The sequence below is a fragment of the Lepidochelys kempii genome, chromosome 27, assembly GCF_965140265.1.
Source record: "Lepidochelys kempii isolate rLepKem1 chromosome 27, rLepKem1.hap2, whole genome shotgun sequence".
Lineage (NCBI taxonomy): Eukaryota > Metazoa > Chordata > Testudines > Cheloniidae > Lepidochelys > Lepidochelys kempii.
Genome location: NC_133282.1, coordinates 19,471,943 through 19,487,093, shown reverse-complemented (window position 1 = coordinate 19,487,093; position 15,151 = coordinate 19,471,943). Strand labels below are relative to the sequence as shown.

General features: G+C 42.3%; 1 protein-coding gene across 1 annotated transcript; it reads left to right on the top strand.

Moving 5' to 3' along the window:
- The first annotated feature begins 1,052 nt into the window (after positions 1-1,052).
- MEOX1 (mesenchyme homeobox 1) lies at positions 1,053-14,805 on the top strand. The gene is made up of 3 exons (XM_073326160.1): positions 1,053-1,503; positions 12,596-12,768; positions 14,581-14,805. Exons 1-3 carry the CDS (start codon positions 1,053-1,055, stop codon positions 14,701-14,703), a joined length of 747 nt encoding a protein of 248 aa, XP_073182261.1. The 3' UTR covers positions 14,704-14,805.
- Positions 14,806-15,151: the final 346 nt, after the last annotated feature.

The following is a 15,151-nucleotide window of genomic DNA, read 5'->3' as shown; positions in this document are numbered from 1 at the left end:
TGGGAAAGAGATGGAGAGCAGATTCCCTGCTAATATCCTTTCAACTGTGATGGCTTTAAGGTCTGAGAATCTGTTTTCTGTTAACAAAAACTATAAAACTTTCAACAAAAGATGAAAAATGTGTCTCCCATTGGCATGAAAACCAGAGACTTCTTTGGAGAAAAGTATCATTTTGACAATCCTCTGGAAAGTGGGACACAAAAAGGGATGATTCTTTGCCATTGGCAGCAGAAACCACATATCAGCAAATCCCTCTTTGTAAAAAGTCAACATAAGTCACTCACACAACCTTGGATAAAAATATCAGGTTTAATTTTTTTTACCTTATGATTGGCCCTTAAATCAAATGCAATCAGTGAAGTTCTCTCTTGCTTTTATTTCCCCTGTTTTAGTCCCTGGAATTTGACATCTGTTGAATTCTGGATCTGGTTTAGGGCTTTTTCCAAATCCAAGACTTGGGGAATTTTGTTAACAGTGCAATAAAAATAACTTCATAGTGTTGCAGGGAAACATTAAAGCCTTTTTGTGTGCTGCTCTCTCCCTTTATAAAAAAATACAGACAATGTTTCTTTAAAAGTCTCCATCTGCAAATCCCATTAGATGTGCATATAAGGTTTCGGATGATTAATAGTTGCCTGCTTTGCTTTGGTTGGAGGGGCTGAGTGTATGCAGGTTAACCCCTCCCTCCCCTCTCTCACATTTCACTTCACAAACTTGTCACTTGCTGCCCGGCACTGTATTTAAAAAGTGTTTCACCCATGTCCAGCGTTTCACAGGGAGGCAGCTGCAGGCCTTGGGAAACCGTTCGGCCCAACTGCTGCATAGATCTGGTTGGGGTTTTCCAGCTGGGACTATGCGGAAGTTTAGTCAAGCTTCCAAACTAACAAATTTGCAATAGAACAAACTAACCATTTTTTAGGGGAGGCGGCGGGGGAGATCCAATTCTGTTTTTCCATATAAGTTTGGAGCTGTTTTTTCCCCTCTTTTGTATCCTTGAAGCCTGAGCCAAATCCAGTTACGAATCTCGGAGCACGGACAGCATAGAGCCAGGAATGGATCCCTCCGTGAGTAGCTGTATGCGAAGTCCCCGTCCCACTACCCCACTCTGGGGGTGCCTGCGGAATGCCCATTCGGAGCTCAGCACAGCAGCAGGAGCGCATCATTACCCACAAGCACCATTCTCATTCCATCAAAAACCAGACTTTGCTGCATATTCCGATTTCTCAGCCTCTTGTTTGGCCACTGCCCCCCACAGCTTCCCCCGAGAGGAACGCATGTTCGCAGAGCAGCACCCTTCTTTCCAGCATTCTGAATGGCACTTTGCAGCATCTGAGGCCAGAAGGCGGCTAAATCCAGGACTGGCCTTGGCTTCTGGGGAGCTAGAAAGCAGCAGCCCAAACCTAGTGGCTGCTGCAGGGGGCATGAATGAAGATTATGGGGTACCAGGAAACACTACAAATGAAACTGAGAAAAAGTCATCCAAAAGGAAAAAGGAAACCTCAGGTAGGTGGCATGTCACCAGGGATCTGGGGTAGCAAAGTTCACAGAGTCAGAACATCTGTGAGGTTCTATAGCAGAGATTAGGAAAGGAAACCAGTGAGAATTACACTTCAGAATTCTTGACTAGGGAAAAGTGTAGCTGGCAACACAGAGCACTACTGCTGAGCTAGAGTGCTTTCTGTCTGCTGCTCCCTTGTGTTCATGTTTGCTTTTCCAAATCTTGGGCCTGAACTAGCTACCTCCCAACATGGTCACAAGGCAGCCGTGGTGTCCCATATATTGGGACCACAGGCCTCGAATAAGGAGCAGATACTTTGCGTGGCTGCCATTTGCCCAAGTGTGAAATGATGGGGGTCAAAGAACAGGCAGCCTGTGGGAGCATGTTAGAAATGGGGAAAAGCAAAACAGGCTCCGGGCTAGTTACTGTCGCTAAGATTAAAGGATTAGAAAAGGATCGAGACACTCAAGAGTAACACAAAATTCACTGGGAATAAATCACTGTCAGATCTCACACCCCAAGCCGTAAAGAAGCAGACATCAAGAAAGCTGTGGATCACTGGATTGCTAAACGCAGTCTCCTGCAGCAGCGGGTCCTGTATCATGAAGGCTAGCTCCAAGGGGGACACTCATTCTGCCCTTTAACTAGACATCAGGTAGCATCTATACTGCGAGGTGCTGAGAATCTAACAGGAAAATTATGTCACTAATTTTACAAATTATTTGAGAGCTGAATAGCATCGACCTGACTCTCCATTTTCATTGCTAATGCACCTACCACTGCAGAATCTAGGCTCTGACCTCTGCTATCTGGAGCTGCCCATTGTAGGAAGCTATGTTGTATCGCAATGCAGGTTAAATGCAGCCAAAGAGAGAAGGTAGTTTTCAGCTGTCTGCAGTCGAAGATGCCTCCTCCCCTCCCCTTTGATACACATTCCACCTTTGTGTCAGTTTGGCTGAGCATTTAATACTTTCAATTCAAATCCAAAATCAGTGGTCGAGTTGGTATTAATGACTTGCCCATTAGACATAACCAGGACATGTTGTTTTCAGCTGTAAGGAGAACAGTGAAGATGGGTTTAATTGTGTTGTTGTAACTTGAAAAATGAAAAACTTCCACCTCTTAGTTTTCAAGGATCTCACGGATACTTTGCTGTAGACTGGCTGCTGCTGTCAGTGCATCCGATGAAGTGAGCTGTAGCTCACGAAAGCTTATGCTCAAATAAATTGGTTAGTCTCTAAGGTGCCCCAAGTCCTCCTTTTCTTTTTGCTGTCAGTGTGAAATACAGACATGGAGAGACCGGTAGTTTCCCTTAAGGAAGCTATCGAGTTAGGTATTTATTATGAGTCCCCTCACTGAAGTATTTGTGCCCACCAAAAACATTGATGCATTTATTCTCCCAGCACCCTTGGGAGATAGGGAAATATCATCCCCAATTTACAGACCAGGAACTGAGGCCCAGAGAGATTAAATGATTTGCCCAAAGTCACACGAGCTGTCTGGGCAGAGCCAGGCATTCAATCCAGATCTCCTGACTTTCTGCCCAACACCTTAACTCCAAGACCATCCTCTCTCTCTCCCTCTCTCTCTCTCTCTCCTCTGTCAGTGCCATTGTTAGCCCTAATCTCTGCTCGGGAGAGTTTCCCATTTCAGTCCCCTCCAGACATTGGCAGGCTGTCAGTGAGTATCTGAAACAGATAATAACCAAACCTGAGTCACAGACTCTAAATTACTCCCTTAGATATTTTATAGTCTCTAGAAACCCAACTTGATAGAAATTTTGGCCATCCAAACCCATAACGGATTTTCAGGCAACAAACAGCCATAAAAATAATATAAAGAGCAATTTTTCTAGAACAGAACAACAATATTGCAAGTCATTAAGGTTTTGTTTTTTTTAAAGAATTTATGGGATTAAGAAATAGCTGGGACATCTCACTACATTCCAATTAATGGATATCTTTATTCTTAATAGTTTAATGGGATTCCAAATCATGTCCTCATGTGTTAAACAGATGACAAATAGTCCCTGATACCCTCCACCCCCTGATTGCTGTGAGCACCTTGCCACTCTCTCCTCCCGCTTGCTGCCAACCCTGTAACCCTGTAAGAGGAGCTGTAACCAACACTGCTACACATGACATCACTGAAATATAAAATGATTCTCTACCCTCTGGCCAACTGTTTTAATTATTCCTCCTTCTCTAGTTTAACACCTTGCACAGACAGTGTCCCAAAGGTGATTCCATTGCTGCTTTCATTTCATTCACTACTGTGCTGATGAAGCAGCAGCTAAAATTAATTGTTACTGCTCCTTTCCTCCCCTTCCCCTTCCCCAGAATAAATACAATAAAACAAACAGGGAGAAATTCCTATTGGGGTAAACATTCTGGTTTCCTGAAATCTAACGGCAGTTCCTTGAAATGCAGCTGGACACACGTTTATAGTTTGTTATAAGTGGGACATGCTTCCTCTCCCTCTTCCTGAGAATTGGCTTCAGTTTGCTTTAGCAAAATCCAAGTGTCCAAAGACTGCTCTCTTCAGAAGTTAGCAGTTGTTAATAAAGTGAAACAGCAATTTTCTACCACCTTGAGACATGCTGCAAGATAATACTCTATTACACAGAGTTATGTGATGGTGTCTTACCAGCTACTGTCTTTGCTGTACTGTAACACAGCCACAGAATTTCAATTATTTGTTTTGATGCCAGATCCTGTAATTCTTTCTTGGTCCATATTCAGCAGAGGATACATAATAGGGACTTCGGGATTGGGCTCTTTGCTAGTATAGTGCTCCCCAAAAAGTCCAAAACAAGTTTAACTCTGTGATAAACAGGGAGACTTATAGTGTTCTCTCAGTGTAAAAGAAAGATTGACCATTCTGCTTAATCCATGAAAAACAGTGCTGTAATATTAAACATATTTATGTAACTGCCTAGTATGGGCAGTAGCAGTCACAGCAATATTAATATGTGCATGTACATACCTTACACACACACACACACACACACACATCTTTTCTACTGACTTTTATTAGTAAGAGGCTCTGGTCTGCCCTGACTGACAACTTAGGTATGCCCAAGAAAGTAAAGGCAGAAGATGGACTAGAATTGGTTTTCACACCTATCATTGCAGTAGTTCTCCTGTACATCAGTCCTAATATTTTCAATTATTGTCTTTATAGATTTCTTCAGGTTTTCAATATTGTGCAACCATACCCATCACATATAAAAGCAGCTCTAACATGATGCCTTGCAATGACCAATATTACAAAAGCCAAGGCGTTTTATAATGACTTGTAACTTATGGTATTCTATGTTTTCCATATGATAAAGTGACTGTTACCAAGTAAACAAACAATGCCACAAGCACTTAACTAAGCTCTTCAATAAAACGACAAATGGTCTGAGTGTCAGAGTGACTAATAAACCCCTGCAGGCACTGACTGTGTGGGACATATATGGGACCGTGCGCAAGCTTTGAACAGACCTTCTGTAATCTCATTTTAGACTTTCTGTGTGAAGCATTTTCCAGATGACCACAGTGCAGAAGACATGTCCAGCCTCTCCATGTGTATCCACACACATTTACAAATAAAGTACAGAATCCTGGCAGAAACCCAACTCACTCAGATGGACAATTTGGATATTTCAGTTTTCTACCACTCAACAAACTAGAAAACCGTGTAGTAAGAACACGTCACACTAGAACATAGGAAACAGTACATAAAATTTGGTTATTCTGTTTATCTATCAGCAATTACAAAATGTTTATCCACTGGTAAGCACTATTGAATTTTGGGGAGTTGCACTGATGTAACTGATAGCAGAATTTGGTCCATTATCTTTATATAAATGAAAACATGCAGAATTTAAATGGGGATGTAGCAGAAATGAGATCTGACTACAGTGTGTAAGGATTCATTTACAACATTTTACATTCATACAGTGCCTTTTATCCTAGGAAAAGCCTAAAATATGTTACGAAATTTTCAAAGGACAGTGTCAGATCACTTTAGATGCAAAACATAAGGTTTTATAAATCCAAGGATCAATGAAAATAGCCCTATAATTTTAATACCCAATTAAAATAATCTTAAATTTGGATTTAAGCACTCCCCTGGCTGTGTTTGCAACCTAGACATTAGACTAGTGTGCTGGTGCATTAGAACCAGAAAGTGAAAGTAGTCAGAAATAGTCTATAAATAAAGCAAACTGACCACCCTGAGTTTCCACACTCAGTGAAGTGTGCCAAGTAAAGGATCAGCAATAACAGTGAGAAGTACATTCAATTTTAAAAATCCTTCTTATCTTAATAATATAATAACACAGGTAAGGAAATCTACCTAAAAATATGTGACTTGCCCAACTGTCCCTTGAACAAACTGCTAATTAAACTTTGTATAATGAACTGAGAAGGCACATGGTATAATGGATAGCACTCTAGATAGGGACTCATGAGGCTTGGGTTCTATTCCTATTGGCTTCTATAGCTGAACCACTACTGTGTGACTTGGGTAAGCCACTTCTCTGCTCTGTACCTGTTTTCCCTTTTCTATTTAGCATGTAAACTCTCTGGGGCAGGCCTGGACTCTCACTATGCGCACATACAAAAAGTACTGAGCACAGTGGGGCCCAGATCTTTGTTGGGGCTTCTATATGCAATACAAATAGTAAATAAGAACACGTATACTGCAGGATACCTACAAGAAGATGAAATAAGTGCTTGGCCTATTTCTCTGATATTTATTTTTACATTTGAAATAACATACACTGCCTTGTCCTGTTGCCTAAGTAAAATATTAACCCTATTTACAGACCTCCATCAAATTTCTAACAAGATCTCCCATGACAGCATTTACTAGTCATACCACTGATTGCAGAGAAACATGGAGGTTTTTCTATGGTTGACCTGCATTTGCAGTCACGGTGCCCTAAAAAGCATGTAGATTCTAATGTGCTTGTTAGCAGCTGCTGAAGTCAGAATTAGTGACAACCTGAGGTGCAAATAAAAAGCCAGAGGGCAAGGGCAGTGGAAAGGCTGGTGAATTAGTGGCAGGTGTTTCACTTCCATATCTGTGATTAAGACTTGACCAAACAGAGACATGAAGATTCAAACATTGTGGGTGAAATGTGCTGCAATAATTAGGCTGAATTTTGACTGATTTGTGAACGACACATGAGAGGTACCAGACGTGTGTGACAAGACAGAACAATCAGAATCCTGTGTGTGTTGAGATGAAGACACAGCACTCTGGGACAATACAATGAGCTTTTCACTTAATGCAGCCCATTTTTGCAGCTTATTAATAAATAATAATACACACGTTGTATAGCTAGAATGCCTTTTACCAAGGATCTCAAAGCACTTAGCAAGTTTCAGCTACATAAATCAATTATGAGCTATTACTGTGAAACACCTCTTCAAACTGGCCCATAAGCCATAGACGTCTTCTCCTCCACAAGCCCTCAGACATGCTGAAATATTAAAATAATTAAGATTAAATTCAACATATCAGGAAAAAAAGACAGAAGAACTAATGCAATGCTGCTGAATTCATTCACACTACACATTCCCTGCCTCCTTATTCCCCTTCCTTTGTGAACTGCCTGTATAAGTTTCTATTTTAGGGTCTTTGGGGCAGGTACCTTATTTGTTTCAGCTGTTTTTAAATTATCCAGCATGCTGAAGGTGCTATACAAACAGCAAATAAATAATATAAAAACTGTCGCAAGGATCCGCCTTGCTTTGCTTGCAGCAAACAAATGCTGAAGCTGCAGAAGTCTCTGTATGAGATCTTTCTTATTTTTTGTAATATGTTTGTAAGTCTCAGTTCCAAATTTCAGTACATCGTGCCTGCACTTATCAGAGTATCACTGACCTGAACCTGCATTAGGGAAGAAAAAAATGACTATCCCTTCACCTTTCCTGCACCTCTTTCTTTAGACCTGGGCTGTGTAACACACGAAAAGATTACTGTTGCTACTGTCTAGTCTTTTCCGTACACTTGTCTTTTCATAAGAAAGTGTAAAATGCTGAGTTTAACTGGATTTTTCTGCAGGCACCCACCTGTTGACACAAGTACAGTTAAGGCAGGAAGAAAACATATCAAAAGCCATCAGGTAGCATGCTTAATTGCCCCAGCCCTGTGCTGGCTTGGGATGTTCTTTTACTTTAGCAATTAGACTGTTCTAAACTGTGCTAGCAGAGATAATGCTAAATCAAGCTAAACAACTAAGTGTTGTCAGAATCCAGGAAGACTCAGTGGTTTGGAAATTATGATTAACTTAATTGTAATGAAAAAGCTACAGAAACTCTCTTCCTGCTCTGGATGACCTCAGAGGGACCAAAGGAATACTGGTTCCCTAGATTATGTGGACTTTAAGTGTTGATCATGTTATCCTTGAGTAGAGCTACATCTGAAATAGTTTGACAGGTAAAATACCTCCCTGAGGTGCATGCTGATAAGAACTTCTAGTTACTGTAGGAACAGATGTCAAATGAGCCAGTGATCTATGAAATCATTTCACCTGGACAACATGAATGCATATGGTGAAAGCCACACACACACACACATCCTGTTAGCTGAGATTTTGGAATCCTGTGACTTGTTCCATAACAGCAAATCTTTCAGCATCTTGCTATTTTAACTAGCTAGAATAAATATGCCCTGAAAGCCTTTAGCATGAGAAAACATTACTTCAAAGACATTATGCAGATACTCCAATGGTTTTGTAACCCCTTTATTAATTGGGAGGAAAAAAACTACAGAAATTTTAAAAATGTCAATAATTAAAACTTCAGGTGCCTAGCGACTGGCTATGAAACCCATGCACATCTAGCAACCAAATGTGTCATTGTACATGCACTCCCAACCGACCTTCATGCTTCAGTGCTTAAGCCAATCTCAGACTATCAGGGGGTTAAGGTGAGGCCCCTTCATGGGGGAGCAGTTTGTCCTACATCTGCCTACTGGGAAGTTGCTTGCGCCTTGTTCTGAAACAGTCATAGCCAGGACCTCACACTAGGCTCTGATCCAACATGACAATTACTATGGCCTGGGCATGTTTCCTTTCGGCTTCTCAATTCAGAGTTCGAGTCCCAAATTCAAGGCGACTCTTCCGTAAAGTCGCAGCTGTTACAGCCCTGATGCCTCAGCTGTTACAAAATGCTGCATGCAGCTTTTTTGTACAGATGGTTGTTCACACCAGCTGTACCCCAAAATGTGCAGCAGAAATCAATGCTGGATAACAGCAGAGAGAGAGGCAGGCTATGAGTTATGGGTGAGAGAGAAGCTGTCTGGAAATATTTGTAGAGAAATTGTTCTGTGTCTAACTGCTCAGTGTGGCTGAGTGGGCAGAGGGTGAAGCCAGGTGAGCATTGTTGCTGCGTCACTGCTCGCACAGACGTGTTCTCTCGCCTTTCCTCTCATTGGGGGGCAGATTCTGATCTCAATCACACTGGTGTAAATCCAGAGTAAATCCCCTGACTTTACTGGATTGACTCCAGATTTACACTCTGGCCCATCATCCTTTTATAAATAACTGGTCATCTTTGCCCCTCTCCCGCTCTGTGCAAAGGTTGATGCAGATCTTGTCTCGGAAATTTTATGGCACAAAGACACAAGTACTTTTTGGCTCCCATGTGTCTTTGCTGCATGACAGCTCCCTTGGGGAAAACTTGTTTAATTAAGCTGCAGATGTGAGGGTGGAAGAGATGTGAGATCCAGGAGAGGATGGAGGTCTGAAAATGTTCACAGTCTGTGTGATAAATGCCACCATATCTTCCCCAGTGATACCAGAGGACTTTCTGGGTTGGGATCTTTTTGTGGATTGTGCTGGAGGGAAAAACCTTTCTAAAGCAAGGACTTGTAATATTTCATGTGCATTCTGTATTTTCCACATCCTATGGCCAAAACTCCAAAGAAAAGTAGAGTCAGTTTCTACTTTTGGAAAGGCACAAAACCCACAATCATAATTAAACAACCAGTCCCTTTAGGAGCTCTGTGTGGCATATGGCCCATGCCACAGGCTCCAAGTTACACAGCCTATTCCATTCCCCAAGATAATCAGCCTGAGGAACAGAGTTAAAATCATTAAAAATGACTGGAATAGTTTCGTAACAAAAAAGACCAGCTGAAATTGCCTTCTTTAGAAATTATTCACTCACATGAAGCAAACTGGGAAGCTTCAGCTAGTGCAGAACGTTGCTGCTTCCTTGCTTAGACTACACTGGCTACTAATTTGCTTCCAGATGCAATTTGTGTTATTGGCTTCAGTCACTACAGCCTTGCATGATTTGGGTTCTGGCTATGTCAGAGATTGCAGTTCTCCTCATGCTGCCCCTAGAAAGCAGACAGCAGCTGGGAATCCCCTGAGCTGGAAGCTCTCAGGAGCTGGTGGCAAGGGCCTCTCCACATGGGGTCCTCAGCTATGAAATTTGCTTCCTCCTGCTGCTCTGTCAACCCCCAAACTTGTTGACCTTTGGGGAATGATGTGAGACTGGTCTGTTTACTCAGGGAGATGGCAAAGCAGAGGATTTCTGTGAACATAAGAATGGCCATACTGGGTCAGACCAAAGGTCCATCTAGCCCAGTATCCTGTCTCCAGTGCCAGGTGCACCACAGGGGATGAACAGAACAAATGATACCAAGTGATCCATTCCCTGTTACTCATTCCAAGCTTCTGGCAAACAGAGGCTAGGGATACCATCCCTGCCCATCCTAGCTAATAGTCATTGATGGACCTATCCTCCATGAATGTATCTAGTTCTTTTTTGAACCCTGTTATAGTTTTGGCCTTCACAACATCCTCTGGCAAGGAGTCCACAGGTTGAGTGTGCACTGTGTGAAGAAATACTTCCTTTTGTTTATTTTAAACCTGCTTCCTATTAAACTTGTGCAATTGGGTTTGATGCTGGGTGGAATATTTTGGGGTGATTTTTCCTCTTACTTTGTTATTTGGTTGGGAGTGGGGTTAAAGATCAAGCTACAATGAACAGATTGTTACAAATGAAAAACATTTTTTAGAAATGTAGCCAAGGACAATTTCACCAGGTAATGCTGGCAGTTCCTAGCAGAAATTATTGTTAATGAGAGTTGCATGTAATTTCTCCATTTCTGATGGGCAGCACTAAGAGCGAACACATTATAAATCCTAAATTTAAACCTAATGGATTATTCCAGTTGGATTCCTTTGACAAACAAATTGAGCATTTGGTAAATGCTGTTGCATTATACATCCATTGCTTCTGTTATATATATATATATATTGCTTCTCCAATCTTCTTTTGTGCATCTCCTGGAATAACTCAATAATAGTATTTCTATTCTTGGGTGGGGGGGGGAGAGAACACTTTATACTGCTCTGAAAATAGGTGAACATTAATTAATCCCCAGAATAGCTCCCTTCTTTTTCCAAAATGCTGGCTGCTGCAGAATTCTGGATTCTCCTTGTCTCCCTTCTGGCTATATAGAAAACTGGAACCTGAAGGGCTTTAGATAAGGAGTTGATGGGGTGGCTAATTCTGAGCAGAGACCTAATGAAATAAGTGTATTCATTTGTATATATTTATTAAGCCTAGCTGGAGCTGATGCACCCCAGTTCATGTTACATTTCAGTGAGGTTCCAAAGCTGCAGTTTTGCACTGCAAGGTTTTTGCCAGCCCTGACATCATCACGTCTTCATGATGACTTTCCTAAATGGTGAAGATATTGACAAAAGACAGAGCTAGAAGTTGGTTAAAGAACAAAGTTGAGCGCTGCTGGGAAAATTTACTGCAAACCCCAAAGTTCAGCAAGGCCCAAATGTTCAGGGCAGCTTGGCAAGCTGTATATTGCCTTCCACCGGTGGTCTTACTTCCTCCCCCTCCTCTTCATCCTTCCAACACCGCCAGAGTTTCTGTCTTCCCAATGAAGTAACCAGATGCTCCCTAACGTGTGTCATTTCAGACAGCAATGGAAACACAGTGGAAAATGGCATCATTAAACAATTACAGATTTTTTTTAAACAAGCCCTTGAGATGAGGCAAAACATTCCACTGGCTACAAAACCTCTTTCACTTCCACTGAAACCAGCCAGCTCACATCTCGGTGCTAGAACTTGTAGAAATAGTTCCTGACACAAAAGCATGGACTTTGCCTTTGCGCACTGAAGCAGAGGAGCTGTGTCCCTCTGTTGCTTAGAAATATACAATAATCGTTCATTTAAAATAAACTGATCTTACTTTGCATGTGGCTATGGTCATTGTCAGAGCATTTTAAAATGTGGTTTGGACAGCAGCTCTCCAGCTAGGACTTGCAAGACCAGCTTTGGAAATGTTACTTTCCTAGGGGTATATGACAACTAAGTGTACGGTCAGCGAAAAACAGTTCAGGGCAACTCAATAAGAGCTGAGTAACTCTGAGTAACAGGGAAGGACATGATGCCACCAATGCTCTCACCCCATTCTGCCCATTGCTTTATTCACTCTAATGAGCATTGTTCTGTGCTTACGTTCACAAACCAAACACATTTCCAGAGGAATCTGCAGGCACCAGACCCAACTTGGTTGGGTCTTATAAACCTTGCTCAGAGCCACCAGCTACTCCAAGGTCATTGCCTTGTCAGTACGGGTGGTTACTCAGCACCTTTGCTTCCTCATCCCTCAAAGCTGGATCCTAGCCCTAGTGTGTGCAAAATGACATACACCAGTAGAGGTCACCACACACCTCATTAAGTGCACTGGCATTGAGACCAATTCCTAACTAAAATCTGAGGCAACAGCAGTCTAGGTAGGTGATGATGTGTGTATATAAAAAAAGGTAAGTAAAAGGGAAGGCCTGATTGTGCTAACTAGAAACAAACACAATGCAGCCAAATGATGTGCAAGCTTCCTCCACACAGCTCTGCCAATGCCCCCAGCATCCCATCAGTTCTGTGTCTGAACTGACAGTCGTGTCCCAACTGTGTGACTGATGCTGTGAGGTGGGATGGAATAAGGTCATTAAACAAACTTTCACTTGGGACCTAAACCAGGATTCTATCAGTTCTCTTTGATGCATATAGCTGTATTAACCATTACGACTGCAACTTATACATAAAGTATGCTTGCCTCTTAGAAAACCAGGATTCCAGTAGGAAGCCAGAAGCCAGCAGCAAAGCACGGAAGGAGAGGACAGCTTTCACCAAGGAGCAGCTGCGGGAATTAGAAGCTGAATTTGCTCATCATAATTACTTGACGAGGCTCAGGAGATATGAGATAGCTGTGAATCTGGACCTCACCGAGAGACAGGTACCTCTGGAATATCTGCTTCCTCAGCTGTACCCCCTGACAGGGCTATTCCTGCCTGGACAGAAGGGTGTATGTACAATTTATTCACATTGCACCCATTTCTACTTTTGCAAATGTGCTTAAATATTTGTACACAACCTGAAAAACTTCACAGCAAATCTGACAAATGCATTTTAACATGGAGATAATTGAGAAGCTGATTTCTGGTATTTGGTTAAAAATATACATGTTTAAATATAATTTTAAGCTGCAAAAAACATTTCTGAATCACTGGTGTCTAAGTGGTGTCTTCAGAAGACCTATCCCATTCACTGGCACAAACCAAATGGCTGGTACTTAATAAGAAATGCTGGGCGGCAGCTCCCAGGATCTGATAACCAGGACTGAGCTGAGCCTTCAAGGTCCACAAACACTGCAGCATCCCAAGGCGCCCAGCAGTAAATGAAACAAGGGTGCAGAGGATGTTAGATTCTCATCTGATGAGCTGTCTTCTTTCAGGGTAAGGGAATGTTGTGAACTAACTAGGGAGTATAAGAGTGAGGAGAGTGTGGGCTTTATGAGGGTCACTGTGCTCCCAGTTTCCTAGTCTGCTCTTAGGAAGGGTTCTTCTATCGAGTCTTAATAGTTGGGCAATAAAGGAATTAATCAAGTGAAGAAAGGAAAATAGTATACACTTAGCTGACTCAGATAGGCCTATTAGAAATATGATAGGCAGATGGACAGGTGTATGCATAGAGTACTTCTGGGGGGAATTCTCTGTCACTGCGCGTGCACAGAATTCATGGCCCCCACAGATTTCTGTGCTTCTTTGCAGAAAAATGACTTCTGATGGGGAAGCAAAGGGAAGCCACAAGAGCAGTCATGCTCCCCCTCCCTGGCAATGCAGGCAGGTCGGTTTGGGCACCCAGAGCAGCTGGTAGAGATGTAAATCACCGGGGTGGGGAGGAGCTGGGCAGTCACATGTGTATGAGACAGAGAGAGACACTCTGTCCCTCTCGCTTGCTATTGTGGCATGCTCAGCGTGGAGGGGCGGGGCTTTGGAGTGTTTCTGAAGCAGTATGGCCTTATAAATGCTTATGGTGCTTTGTTGATTAGAACTGGTCTAAATTTTTGGACTGAAAAAATTTCCTATCAAAATGTGCTCCATGAACTGTTTGCTACTGACCTTTCTGGAGCTGGTCAGTAGCCAGTATAAATCATGAGTTTGAGTTCCCAGCCCTCAATTGCTCGCTCTTCAATTGCCTATGATGTAACACTGAGCATATGGCTGCATATATTTTTTGCCTCATAACTAGAAATAAAGAGTCAATACTAGCTACATTACTAATAGATAGAGGGGGTTTGGTGATTTCCTCCAATTCTCCCCACTCCCATTCTCCATCCATTGTGTTGTAGTTTAAATAAATTATCAAAATAACTGAAACCAGCTTGATTATATTGTGTTATTTCGACCAAAAATATGTAGAATTTTGCAGAATTTTAAAATATTGTGTGCAGAATTTTTAATTTTTTGGCACAGAATTTCTCCAGGAGTAATAGAGAGACAAGAGAGACACCTTTTATTGGCCCAACTTCTCTCAGTGAGAGAGACAAGCTTTTGAGCTTACACAGAGCTCTTCTTCAGGTCTTCTTCTTCAGAAGGGCTCTGTGTAAACGCGAGAGCTTGTCTCTCACTGACAATAAAAGCTATGACCTTACCCACCTTGTCTCTCTAGTATCCTGGGACCGACACGGCTAGGACAACACTGCAAAGGTGCATGCAGAGACAGACAATGGGGAGCTGATGAATAATTCCTTCCTTTTCTCATCCAGGTTAAAGTGTGGTTTCAAAACCGAAGGATGAAGTGGAAACGTGTGAAGGGTGGGCAGCCAGTGTCCCCTCACGAGCATGACACAGAAGATATGGACTCTGCTGCCTCTCCGAGCTCTGAATAGCTCCTCACCAGTAGTAACGCACTGACAAATGCAGGAAGGGTTGTCAGTCAAAGAACTGACGCCACACAGTTTAGCAGCAGCTGCATCATTAACAGGTGCCCCTCCCTGCTCAAATCATCTCATCCTCCTGTGACTCTGGAAGTGGTGAGCCTTAACATGCCTTGGGGACTGTAAAGGGCACACAAGAAAGTCCAGAGAAGGGTCTGAATGAACTCTCACCACTGCCATCTTGGCAGTGCCAGTATTTCTTCAAAATAATAACTAAGCCCACTGACTATGAAACAAATAAAGCTGACTAGAGCTGGATTTCTAAGAACCAATACTGGTCTTCAAGTCCTCAAAAGACGCAGTTTAGAGGCACCAGTTTAGGGTTCAGTGGGGCAGTAATGTAGCTCCCCAACATATAACCTTATCCAGCATCTCTCTTTGGTCACTGCTATTTGTTAAA